Source organism: Protomyctophum parallelum (assembly GCF_964188405.1).
Source record: "Protomyctophum parallelum genome assembly, chromosome: 18".
In the NCBI taxonomy this organism is placed as follows: Eukaryota; Metazoa; Chordata; class Actinopteri; order Myctophiformes; family Myctophidae; genus Protomyctophum; species Protomyctophum parallelum.
This window is the reverse complement of record NC_139716.1, coordinates 29,389,015-29,403,026: the sequence shown is the minus strand read 5'-3', so window position 1 is coordinate 29,403,026 and position 14,012 is coordinate 29,389,015. Positions and strand designations below refer to the sequence as shown.

Sequence of the window (14,012 nt, the reverse complement as noted above, 5' to 3'; positions counted from 1 at the left end):
TTTTTAAGCATTTTTATTTCAAAAGATTTTACAAAAAATAAATAAATATTGTTTTTCAAAATAATTCCATAATTTATTTGTGTGCGGTCACACACGCACACACACACACACACACACACACACACACACACACACACACACACATCATACAAAATTAACACATCTTCCATTTTTAAAAAGCTTGGGTTTTATTATGTTAAACAAATTCACTGTTAAGGATGACAATAATAATTAAAAAAACAACAATGAATCATGTATATAATTTTGTGTGACATTTACTTTATGTTTTAGCATGAGAGAAGATACTGTGATAACTGCATACATACAGCATTAGGAAACTGCTAAATGTTAAGATGTTATCGTCAGAGTGTGCGTAATATGAACAGTGCCTTGTTGCTGTGTGTGTGTGTGTGTGTGTGTGTGTGTGTGTGTGTGTGTGTGTGTGTGTGTGTGTGTGTGTGTGTGTGTGTGTGTGTGTCAGGGAGGAGGTATAGAAGGGATTTGTCGTTTGTCTTTCCTCTGTTCCTTGGTGCTACCCCTCTGGATTTGTTTACCTACAGTGCAGACACAGTACACACACTGTTAGGGTCGATTTGTGTGCGTGCGTGCATGTGTGCGTGCGTGCGTGTCTACGTGCGTTTGTGCATTTTATGTCGTAAAAAGATTTTAAACTTGGTTGCATGCTGAAAAAATAGCCGATCTACAAGCTGCCATTACTGCGACGTGTTGTGAGCTTATAGATCTGTTATTTTCAGCATGCAACCAAACACAAAATGACTTGACTTTTAGTTCTACTGGATCTCTTCTCCACTAGTCGATCCCTAACATTACAGTCTAGTTTTTATTTGTTGATGAAATTGTCAATATATAGTCTTAGAGTTTTAGTCATCATACCGGTAGCTTAGTTTTTATTTAGTTTTCGCCAGTGTAGTCGAAGAACATTATTCGTCATAGTTTTCATAGTCGGCGAAATAAACGCTGGTGTGTGCGTGTGTGTGCTTGCGCACGTGCGCGCGTGTGTGTGCGTGCTTGCATGCGTGCACGCATGTGTGTGCGTGTACCATCTCCCGCTCTGAGCTCAGGCAGTGGCAGGGAACTCCTCAGGTCGGGAAAACGCACGTCTGCCCTCCTCTTCGCCACGGCAACGCTACCGTGGTTGCCGTGGTTACCACGCTCGCAGAGGAAGGAGCGCTCGCGGATCACCATCTTCTCTGACAACACCTAAAGAAAGGGACGGAATGAGTGAAATGATGTGCATTAGTGTGGTTGCTATTAAGCTACAACCCTCAACCCTTTTCATAGCAAGGCCCGTTGTTTATTGGGCATTTGAGCCACGGACCACCATATGACGAGGTTTTAGCTTCGCAGACACAAAAGTAAAGAATATTTTGTAAACCTTGATCAAAATGACAATTCTTCTACATTCTCTAATTGCATAAAACTTCTTGTACTTTTAAGTAGGCTAATGCAGATGTTTAACAATAATTTAACACTAGAGAGCGTAAACATTTTTCATTTAACGCTCTCAAGAGTTAAAGATCTATAACTTAAGGTCCATTTGGTTTCATTTTAAACTGTCAAGAGACAAGAGTTAAAGATCTAATAAGGGTGCATTTGGTTACTCTCCGTCATTTAGCTGGGCACCACTGGTTGAAAACCACTGGGCTATACACCAACACAATGACATTGACCGAGAGGTTTTTGCCAGCAAAGTGAACACGCATTTCTGTTAACTTTTGCACAACATAAAGGTGAAGCTTTTGGTCCTGCTTCACACAAAGTCTGTTTTCACTGTTTTCATTGTTTTCACTGTCTGTTTTTACTGTCTGTTTTTACTGTCTGTTTTCACTGTCTCTTTTCACTGTCTGTTTTCACTGTCTCTTTTCACTGTTTTTACTGACTGTTTTCACTGTTTTCACTGTCTCTTTTCACTGTTTTCACTGTCTCTTTTCACTGTTTTCACTGTCTCTTTTCACTGTTTTCACTGTCTGTTTTCACTCTTTTCACTGTCTCTTTTCACTGTTTTCACTGTCTGTTTTCACTGTTTTCACTGACATCACAATATAGAATAATAATATAGCTGCAAGCAGTGTAAAGATTGGGCCAAGCTATAAGAAAAATCACACCCGTGTGAACTGAGCGGGGCAGGCTGCTCAACAGCACCGCTGGCTGGCTGCAGTTACTGTATAGTTATAGACTAGTGCTCAGTGTAAATGGCCCTTTTAGGACCCTCAACAGTGCCACTTTAGGTCACCCAGAGGTATTGCAGCTGTTCATACCCCAAACATACATACAGACACACACACACACACACCACACCACACACCTGTGCAGTGAGAGTGCCGGTGGGGTGGTTGGTCAATCTGTTGTACATAGCGGGATGTCGCCTGGGTTTATCCATACACCTTCACGCACGCACGCACATGCGCGCACGCGCGCACACACACACACACACACACACACACACACACACACACACACACACAATGAGCATCTTCTTTCAGGTGCAAGATACCATATATTTTTAAAATATATATTTTTTATCCCACAATTTTGTTTTTGTAACCCATTTTTCACCCCTGTGTCAATCATCTAATGTGATCCTGGGCTCTACACACCCTCCACCAACCTAGTCCCCATATATGGGGGACAAGGGGAGAGCAACGGACTTGAACTCATGCTTCCTTCATGCCTGAGTGTCCAAGTTGCTCCTTTACACCTGACAGGGGGGAGTTTCCCTGGTTGGATGTAGCGCGTGGAAGGAACACGTTATTCCAACCAGTTCCTTTCCCCTCCATCAGGCGCCCCGGCTGGCCAGGGGGAGGCATTTTAGTGACCAGGATTACTGCATGTTTTTTGTGAGGGTACCTACCCTAGGGGACACGGGGAGAACATGCAAACTCCACACAGAAAGGCCCTTTCGCCAACCCCGCCTTCGGGTATGGGCACTGATGACGCAGAGGAGGAAACATGCCGCCAGCACCCACAGCGTCCCGAGCGGGAATCGAACCCAGGACCTTCTAGCTGTGAGGCGACAGCACTACCAACTGTGCCACCGTGCCCCACCGATACCATCTATTTTTTATAATAATAATAACTGTTTGGTTCGTGAGTTTAGCTCCAGACACAGACGAGTCGACGACATAGTCCGGCAAACAACAGGCTTTTTTTGTTCAAAGAATTTGATATATATATATTTTTTTTTATTGGCCTAAAATATTGTCTAGAGTCTAGACTCTATATACATAAATCCACCTGCTGACCGGCTGTCATCATTGAGCAATTTCTTAGGGGGTTATGTGACCATACCATTAACAACCTGGCAACATTTTCAAAATTTCATTATGCTTTAAGTAGCATGTGACGTGTCAAACTAGGGTTTTTTCATGATTCTGAATCCATTCCTAGCCACTTGCCCAAATGTGCCCAAATGTGCTGACTGGCTATTGCCGATTTTGGCCCAATTAGTGTTTTTTTGTGCAAAACTAATGCTTGGATGCTACTTAATGCATAATGACATTTTGACATTTGTGCCTTATATAGGATGTTGTCATGTTGATGGTATGGTCACATATAAACCCCAATAAAATAAATTGCTCAATACCGACAGCCGGTCAGCAGGTGGATTCCTGAATATATACATATAGACAATATTTTAGGCCAATACATTTTTTTTATATCCAAATGTCCCACTCCGCTGCCGGACTAACAGACAACTAGAGCAATTGGTGCATTGCATCATGGGATATGTAGTACCTAAGGCTGTGAGTCCCCGGTTGAAGCCCCAGGCTGAGGTTGTTGCTGTGGATGGTGAGTGAGCGGTAAGGCATGAGGGGGGTGGAGGTGGGAGGAGGGAGGAGAGGAGCAGAGGATGGAAAGAGGAAAGGAGTGGAGGAGGGAGGAGGAGGGATAGGAGGCGAAGGAGGAGGGAGGGTGTGACCAATGTCGTCTTTTGCCTCCCCTTCTCGTCTGCCGACTTTGTCGTGATCCTCTGCATCGTCAAAGTTCCTCAGGTCTGCTTTGTCGTTCTTGTCTTCGACGGTCAAGTGTTTCATCCTGACGGTCGCGGTCTCAGTGACGTCGCTCGCGGGGGCCATCTTGGAATCATGTCTCGTTCGTTCGTTAATACTCCACAGCCCGGGAGGAAGCCCGGTATCCATTCCGGCGTCGTCTGACGAAACATCCCAAGGTTTCACGTCTCTAGTTTCAAATACAGACGTGTCGTCGACAGGCGTCACGGTCGAGTCCATCACAGAGGCTCTGGAGTTTGTGTGCTCGGTCGGAGACGTTGCATCTTTAATGGGTTCAGATGTAGATTCATCGTGTGCGAGTTCTATGTTGGGTTTCGAGGTAGCTTTGCATGGGTTGCTGTTTGAGAACCGTGTAGGACTTTCAGGGTTTGTCTGGTCTGCAGTTAACCCCGACAGTTTGCTTTGATCTCTGTGCACCTTTGAGATATTCATAAATGTGTTCCCTGTGAGATCACCGTCCAAGACTGAAGTAATGGGAACTGCATCTGCGCTTACTTTAGTTGTTTCTGTACAGGCCGGGTCATTGTGGGAACTATTTGTAAATGTTCTGCTGAGAACTGCCATGGTTTTATCGGCTGATAGAATGTCTGTTGTCTTGGCTTTACCTCCGTTAGCGTTTGAGTTGGAAATCATAATATTGTCATTAGTGGGAGTTCTAGACGTTTTTGAAATCAACCCTATATCAAGGTGTTGATTGGTCGAATTTCGCAAACAATCTGAAGCCAAGCTTGGGTTGAGATGGTCTTTGACGTCGAGTTTCAATGACTTTGTCTCTGGACTAGCCGTAGGTAGAGGTTCGGTGGGAACTTTCAAAGGCGTTTCTGTCGTGGAAGTCCTGTCTGTTTGGATGCTGCTCAGAGTCTTAAGTGCCGCGGTAGAGTTTGTCTCCGTGAAGAGTTTGCCCTCAGACGGTTCCCTCCTCGCCTCCGAGTGAGAAGGCACGAGGGGCTTTAATTTAACCATCATCGATTTGCTGTCAGTGGAATGTACCACGTCTGACGTTTTAGACAAGCTCATGTCTGCCTCCGTTTTCTCCAATGTATTTTTCAAATGTTCCCTTTTCATCTCCAGATTCGTCGCCCTGCCAAGTTTAACTTTGTAGACCGTCGTGCTTTTCTCGGGAGACGTTCTGTTGGTGACGGTAGAGTCCGTGTGACGGGGAGTCGAAGCCGGGGTCTTGGTCGTTCTAGAAACATCTCCTCTTATCTCCGGAGTGTTGCTCTTCCCTGCTTTACCTCGGCCAGCCGTGCTCTCCGTAGCCTTAGCGTCTGGCGCTTTGCTCCGCTTGGCGGTGGGTTCTGAGAGGCTTTGGCGAGAGGTTTTGGACGGCTTGGAGAGGCTCTGCTTCATGTCTTTCTTCTTGACGACCCTCTCGTCTGCTGCTCCCTCCTTAATGGTCTTCATGCCGTTCTTCTCCTCCGTCTCGCCGGAGCCTCCTCCTCCTCCTCCTCTCCCGCTCTTCTCCTCTCCCTCCTCGGTGTCTCTCCTTGGGCTGGGGGTGGCGGTGGTGATGGCGGGCAGGCTGGAGGTCTCCTCCTTCTGGTCCTGTTGGAGCTTAGCGTTGAGTTCCTCCAGGAAGCTGCATGGAACGTTACAGAGCATTTATTTCTACACTCTGAAAGGGTTATGTATACTATAGGGCAGTGGTTCCCAACCTGTATAATTTCAAGGACCCCCGGTTTGATATGCATTAGGCTACGGACCCCCATTTAACCCATTTTGGACTGAGGTCGATTACAAAAAAGGCTTCTAAATCCTAAATGTGGTTGAGCACCACATTTAGGATTTAGAAGCCTTTTTTTTAAATCTTCTAGGAGAATCTTTGAATGCCGATTGTGGCCCTATAGATGTGTCACAGAGACTACATTTGTTTGGGGAGCGTTTTACCCATTGCTGGCTGTCTGAATACCAAAGAATATATAAATAAAAATGTCATAAATGTTTTGACATATTATTGCTTATAGCAGCTTTAAGTGAAATCACTGAAAATACCGTTAAGCCTGGAATCAAGGCAACATGGTGAACCATGACCATAAAACATTTGATTCTGTGTAAGAAATAAATAAATAATAATAGGGGCCTATACTGTACCTGGTATGGAAGCAGTCGTGAGTGAATAATTGATGCTGTAGGAGGTCAGAACATTGAGTTCTCCTCTCTGGGTCCATCTGGAGACAATGCTGACAGATGGAGAAAGACGACACTTCACTGTCTGTCTGTCAGTCAGTCAGTCACCCCGGGCGGGCGTACAGCCAGCGGAACTGCTAAGCCTGCTATTCCTAAACGTAACCTACCTGTAAGTAAACTATTGCTTAAACAGTTAAACCTAACCATATTCCTACCCTTAACCTCAGTAAAACTAACCCTATTAGGCTATTACTAAACTTTAACCGCCAGTAAAACTATGGGGTGCAGTACTCCAAACTATGCCTAACCCTAAACGTATTTCTAAAACAACAACAACAACAACAAACAAACAAAAAAACACACACACAAACACTAGGGTCCTTCGAGGTTTCTATAGTGCTGGTTGACACGGCAGCTCCACTCCTGCTAATCCTCAGTAAAACAAATAACGTGTGTGTGTATATGTGTGTGTGTGTGTGTGTGTGCGTGCGTGAGCGTGTGCGTGTACCTGTGCCAGGTCCAGTGCAGTGTGTGTTAGTGTAGGTGCACGGTGCTCCAGGGGCAGTGTGCACGTGGCCTCAGGCAGGTGGACTCCGCTGAACAACGGGTTCCTGTAGAACATCTCCTGGTGACGTGATGTCAGGTTGCCTTCAGTACACACACACACCAGTGGTGGGAAAAGTACTACTCACATTTGTTTTACTTAAAGGGATTGTGACATTAGGTTTTTGTGTAATTTTTCTTACGTTTTCTGAGCTCAATTGCACCCAAAAAACCTGAACTTTCTTTCTGTGGTCTGGGGTTTTCTTCTTTCTTTCTTTTTTCTCAAACAAGTGCTCTGATTTTCCTGCTGTTTGTGATGTCACAAGCCTGTAAATCCCATACATGTCAATGGGATTCGCCAGCAGATGTCACTGTTTTCACTGTTTTGTCTGTTTTCATTGCAGCTCAAAAGGCTTCCAAACCCCCAGAGAAAATCCACTGCATGTTCAAAGTTCAGGTTTTTTTGGCTGTAATTGAGATCATAAAACCTAAAAGAAAATGAAAAATAAAGATAAATCAAAATTAATGTCATGAAACCTTTATAAGTAAAAGTATTAATGCTGCAATATCTCTCTAGGTCGTGAAAGTCCAGTATAAAAAATTAGGTAAAACAGTATTGGCGCTAAAATGTACTTAAAGTACTAATTATGTGGAATGTCCCATTGTCCTATTTCAAGTTTTCAAAGCTTGTAAATCAGATGTATGGTTGAAGTGGTTAATGTATGTTTTGTGAATGTGATAAAAATCCAAATCTACCAAGTAACTAGTAACTAAAGTTTTCAAACAAATGTAGTGGAGTAAAAGTACAATATTGTGGATGTAGAGGAGTAGAAGTAAAAGTATTGGAAATGGGAAATACTGTACTTAAATACTTGTACTTAAGTACAGTACTTAAGTAAATGCACTTAGTTACTTTCCACCACTGTAATTTGTTATATGCGAGGGATAATTGATGGCGAGTAAATAAACCCTGACAGGGTGATTAAATCCTGATGCCAAGCCAAGGGATTTAATCACCCTGAAGCTGTAGTAGAATAGGTCGGTTGACAATAGAAACACGATAAAAGGTAGTAGGTTAAACTTTACAAACAGAAGAATGCATTACATGTTTAATTTAACGTCGACTCATATTACATCCTCCGTGTGTGTGTGTGTGTGTGCATGCGTGCGTGAGTGCGTATGTGCACACTTACCAAAGCACCTTACAATGTGGTACAGCTGGTCAAGGTCAGAGTCCCCAGGGAACAGTGGCTCTCCTGTCAACATTTCTATGAACAGACACCCTACTGCCCACACATCTACTGGTCTACACACACACAGTCACACACGCACGCACATGCACGCACACGCACGCACGCGCTCGCACACGCACACAAACACACTTGATTAATCAACCAACAAAACTGATAATGAATCAATGAATGCGCACACACACACCGTAATGGAATAATACATAAATAAATCAACCAACACAGTCTTGGTGGACTGATAGCAAGTGGACAATGAACCAATTACGGACGCGCGCACACACGCACACTTACTTGCCATACTTGGTGTCTCCTACCAGTAGTTCGGGGGCTCGGTACCAGCGAGTGGCCACATAGTCCGTGTAAACGACCACGTCGCCGGGACTGGCCTCCGTGCGGGCAAATCCAAAGTCACATATCTTGACCACGCCCCCTTGAGAGACCAGGATGTTTTCTGGTTTGATGTCCCGGTGAATCACCTGATGGAAACACACATTGAGATTAGCTGAGAGGCATTTCATCCATCCATTCTTGCATACCGGTATGTAATGCCTGGGATTCAAACCGGGTCTCCAGTCAACATTGTAACCACTAAGCCAATAAGCCATAATAAGGTCTTTTCAGAGGGGGAGCAGGTCTGCTCATGAGGGGCGCGGGACGCATAGAGTGAAACAAAAGCTCACCACAATCCAGGTCTACTTGCCTGCGGGCCTGTGTGTGCACGAAATGAGCACGTGGCCACGCGCCCGTGAAAATACGCTTGCGTAATCTCCCCTCAACTTCTCTGCTCGTCCAAAATAAATGCACGTCTCTCATTGAAAATGAATGAAGTCGCTCCCCGTCTGAAAAGGCCTTTAGGTGGGGGTTCCGGCAGAGCGGGTTCCAGCAAAGAATCAGAGAATTCCCTTTTCCTTTCCAGCTCTTATAGAGATCTATCTGATTAACTTAAAGGTTTTTGTTAAAAAAGTTAGTTAGCAACACAAAATAAAAATATCTAAGTTAGTTTCGACCCTTGCATTGGCTGCTTACTAATGAAAGATATGGTACTATAATATCGATACGTCCTCACGTGATAAATAATCAATATTGATTGTTAAAATATCGATTCATTATTTAGTGTTTGAGTGGTGCAACCACTCCCATAGACAGCTATGTGTGTGTCCCTCCCTGTGTCCGAGCACAAAAAGCACTTTCAAAGTATTTTGAAGTTGCAGATATCGTGATATATCGTTGATGAAATTTCATACAATATATTGCAAATATCGCAATATATCGGATATCGTGATATTATCGTTATCGAGGGCCTAATATCGTGATATATAACGTATCGTGAGGTACCCATATCGTCCCACCCCTACTGTGTTTTTGCCTAGAGTTGCACATAAAAGAATAATAATTAATGGTTAATCAACTAACAAAGTCTCCAAAACTAATTGATTATGAGCTGACAGGACACGCGCACGCGCACGCGCACGCGCACGCACACACACACACACACACACACACACACACACACACACACACACACACACACACACACACACACACACACACACACACACACACGCACACACACACACGCACGCACATTGTTGTGGTGGCAGAAGGCGATGGCTGTGAGGATCTGGTAGAGGTGTTCTCTGGTGGTTTTGGGCCCCAGTCCGTTGGGGCTGCGTTCCAGCTGGTCCAGGACCGTCTGCTCCAGCAGCTCAAACACCAGGTACCAGCGCCGGCGACGCTTGCACACCTCCAGCAGACTCACCAGGTTGTCATGACGAAGTTGCTGGATGACAGACAGACAGACAGACACATGCAGACAGACAGACCAGAAGTTCCTGACTTAGGCCCATTTACTTAATTTATTCCTGATTTATAGACACATTTCTCTTGGTCTAAGTCACACTCGTGAGATAGGCCATATTACTAAAAGGGGCGCTGAGGAGCTGACTTAGGCCAAAATAAATCACACCCGTGTGAAGTGAGCGACCGTGCTCTAATCATCGTACATCATCGTACATCATCATCAAGAATGGTGGTCCCTTATTGGCCAAGTGTTCCCACCGACACACATATAGCCGATTTGCTCAGACACATAATTATGACTTCAATTCTCCATTCATTGTCAATGGCATTTTTAATGTTTGTTCATACAACACAAACATTAAAGCTGTATATATAGGAGGGGCTAGCTCCCCTCAAACATAATTTCCCTCAAAAAATGACACAGGCCATTAGTTTAAAAAGGTGACGATTTGAAAACTTGTATAGTACTTTAAGTACATTTTGATACTTTTGTACTACTTGTACAGACGGGTATACCTTCAGGAGTTTAATCTCTCGCAGGGCGATCTTCCTCACGGTCTTGTCGTCGTCAGAGTCCAGGAACTTCTTGACGGCGACCAGGCGTCCCGTGTCTCTATGGCGACACTTCAACACCGTCCCATAGCTCCCCTCGCCCAGGACCCCCAGAGTCTCATACCTGTCCATACTGACACACACACACACACACACACACACACACACACACACACACACACACACACACACACACACACACACACACGTTTGTTTTAGACCTTCAACATGACCTTGTTGTTCAGTGAACTGTATATACCACTGTTTCCCAAACAGTGGGTCAGGGACCCATTTGTGGGTCGCAGTCTCAGACACATTTTTATGGGTCACTCACGAGTGACTACACACACACACACACACACACACACACACACACACACACACACACACACACACACACACACACACACACACACATATAGGTGCGAAGCGTAGTGTTGTAGATCTGCTATTTTCACTATAGTTTGGGACCCAGGTGTTGCTCATAACTAATTATTTACTAGAGGTTTGACACAAAACGTTCCCTATTCTTATAATCAATTAAAATAAACCTATAGCTCATATAAGGCCACTGCAATCAGCACTTACATGACTAATATAGTGTCAAATCTGCTCATATTTATACATGCTCATAATTTATAAAAGAACAAACGTAAGAAACTAGTTACTGGTGATGTGTACTTTAATATAAAATGTTACAAATCAGTGCATGGTAGCCTAATCGGTGTCTGTGTCAAATGTCAAATGTCAATTAATCCATTCTAACTCTGAGAGTGTAGCATATATTTATAGTGTATGTGGTTATGTTGTAGGCTACACTCTCAGAGTTAAATGACCACACAATAAACATAATTAATGTTTTAACAAAAAGCACTGATAATGACTTTCTGATTAATTGAAAATGGAGGACCCCAACGTAAACAAGCCATACTAGTGCTTTTTTGGGCAGGCTATCTCAATCCTCCTAATAGCAGACCTTTGTATGGAACTGTGCTTATTCTGCAAACTGTTAATGCAATTTTCAATCAATCAATCAATCAATCAATCAATCAATCGATAGTGACAACAGCAGTACAGAATCGTTCACGATCACAAACCTGTTAACAGCGTCCTTGCATCCCATTCCTGCGGAATAAACTGGAACGCATCCTGATCCTGCAGCCTTCACTCACACGCACACACACACACACACGCACGCGCAGACCTATGGTACAGACAGACAGACAGACAGACAGACAGACAGACAGACAGACAGACAGACAAACAGAGACAGACAAAATTCTGTGCCGTTTTAGATGTTTATCTGGAGTAGGTTCGCTATCAGACATCTGCTGTCCTTTCATCCAACAACCGTGAACATAAACACGGTGTCCGTTAACACGCTCTGTGTGTGTGTGTGTATGTTAGTGTGTGTGTGCGTGCGTGTGCGTCCATGCGTGTGTGCATGCGTGCCCCCGCCCACTCTTGTTGTAGGCCTGTGTCACCGGAGACGTTGCCCATGGCAACGGCTCAACACAAACAACACGTTCGGTTGCTATACCATTTGGACCATGATGATAGTTCAAGTAATCTCTTAATTAGTTTGTACTTTTTCCACACAAGTTTACTGTAACAGCCAGGGTTGAGTAAAACCCTTTGAAGAATATAGGCCTATATAGGCAATAGTAAGGAAAGGAAAGGTACTATGTTTACCCAGGGTAACTGGACTAAGCTCAAGAACTTGTTTACAGCCAGGCCCTGCTCATAGAACATTTCATGGTAGGGGTTCAATGCATTGTCCAAGGGCACATCAGCGGTGGTAATTTTAACGTGCCGGTCCGGGGATACGAACTAGCGACCTTCCGATATCAAGACTGCTCCGCAAACCGTTCGGCCACCGCTGCCCCTAACTGGCATGTTGACAATGCACATGTGTAATAACAACAACAACAATAATAATCAATCCATCTTCAACCGCTTATCCGTAGTCGGGTCGCGGGGGCAACAGCTCCACACTTCCCTCTCCAATGCAATGCAGGCAGTGATAACAGGGGCCAAGGAATGCAGCAGTAAGACAAAAGCATGATATGCAAATATGCACAATAAGCCATGGAAATACTGAACATGAATCCTACTGAACTTGAGAGAAAGAAAGAGCACTTTAAATATAGCTGACCCAAACCTACAGGCATGCAAACGGCCCGGGGGTGTTTGCACGGATTATTTTTCGTTAGCGCCTATAATCACATGGTCAAAGTAGGTACAGTATACACCAGGTTGTGAGTGTCTGTTGTAACAGCCTTGGATGTGCAGTACATACTAGGGGTGTAACGATATGATAACTGCATCGAAAAATACATTTTAATTTCAAGAATCAAAGTATATCGAAATGTAAACGGCACGATATTGTATCGTTTGACTTTGTATCGTGTCGTTTTGCAATGCAAATAATCGGCTTTCGAATCATTTTGCAATGCAAATGTAATCGCACGCGGGTTTGTCTGTTATGTGTTCAAATATATTGACCATGTATTTGCCAGAGAATCTATATATATATATGGTATATTGACCATGTATTTGCCAGAGAATCACTGTGTTTACTTATTTATAAACATATTCATAAATATTCCCTTAAAAGACCAGCACTATTCACATGTTTCAAAGAGATTTAATTTATTTGCTAAATTGTTACTGTATCAATTTTGAAATCATTGAATCATACTGTATCATATCGCCATGAATAAACCAATCAACCATGTAGCATGATACAGTACGTACTGTATAGTATCGCTTTTAAAATGTATCACCCCTACCCTAGCAAAAAACAATACCCGCCTCATGTGTTTTAAGGGTTTTATGGGACTGCACTACACCTATGTCACCAGCAGATGTCAATCACGTTGCATTTACCTCTGCAGTGATCATATCCGTGACAGAAATGGGAAAACATTCTGACATTACAAGGTTTAGTATAGATTTCCACATACAGTTGATGATTTGAAGTAGGCCTACTGTAACAAACATGTTCTCTTCATCATCGGACCAATGTAATTTGAATTGCCAGTTATAATTTGATAAGTATAATAATAGTATGGAATGCCATAGTTGCCTACTGTAGGTGTGTGTGTGGGGGGGGGGGGGGGGGCATCATCCTTACAGAAGCTTAAAGCAATTGGTTTAAAACAAAGTATTCCGTGATGAACATCAAGGATTCACACGTCATCAGCGCCCATACCCTAGGTGGGGTTGGAGAAAGGGCCTTTCTGTGTGGAGTTTGCATGTTCTGCCCGTGTCCCCTAGGGTAGGTACCCTCACAAAAAACACGTAAAAAAAAGTAGAAAACAGGATTGGTCTCTATACTGCCTCCCCCTAGTCAGCCTGGGCATCTGATGGAGGATAAAGGAACTGGTTGGAATAACGTGCTCCTTCCACGTGCTATGTCCTATAGGGGAAACTCACCCCTGTCAGGTGATAAGAAGCGGCCTGCTCACTCCTCATGCATTGAAGGAAGCTCAGTTCAGAGCTCTCCCCAGGTTGGCAGAGGGAGAGTTGCGCCCAGGATTACAGCTTAGGGTTTAGGCAATTGGCTTGGGTTACAAAATTGTGGGATAAAAAAGAAAAGATTTACAAAAAATAAATACAAATAAATGTATCAAAAGGATTTGTTTTATTAGGAAATATCTTTACAATGTTGCTATGACTTATTAAAAAACGTATTATGTACAATCAC

At 43.7% G+C, this 14,012-nt stretch overlaps 2 protein-coding genes across 2 annotated transcripts; both read right to left on the bottom strand.

Annotated features, from left to right (window-relative positions):
- Window positions 1-429: 429 nt before the first annotated feature.
- Window positions 430-4,621, bottom strand: LOC310875213 (uncharacterized protein). The gene is made up of 4 exons (XM_083788369.1): window positions 3,757-4,621; window positions 2,327-2,405; window positions 1,062-1,221; window positions 430-554 (listed from the first exon to the last, which is right to left on the bottom strand). Exons 1-4 carry the CDS (start codon window positions 4,593-4,595, stop codon window positions 478-480), a joined length of 1,155 nt encoding a protein of 384 aa, XP_083644495.1. The 5' UTR covers window positions 4,596-4,621; the 3' UTR covers window positions 430-477.
- A 4-nt stretch (window positions 4,622-4,625) lies between these two features.
- Window positions 4,626-10,435, bottom strand: LOC310876068 (cyclin-dependent kinase-like 3; the record flags this gene model as incomplete). The annotated part of the gene is made up of 7 exons (XM_083789515.1): window positions 4,626-5,610; window positions 6,123-6,211; window positions 6,667-6,806; window positions 7,895-8,007; window positions 8,243-8,427; window positions 9,537-9,731; window positions 10,268-10,435. Coding segments are annotated over 7 exons (1,875 nt in total), but the record flags the coding sequence as incomplete, so codon positions are not given.
- Between the last annotated feature and the right edge of the window lie 3,577 nt (window positions 10,436-14,012).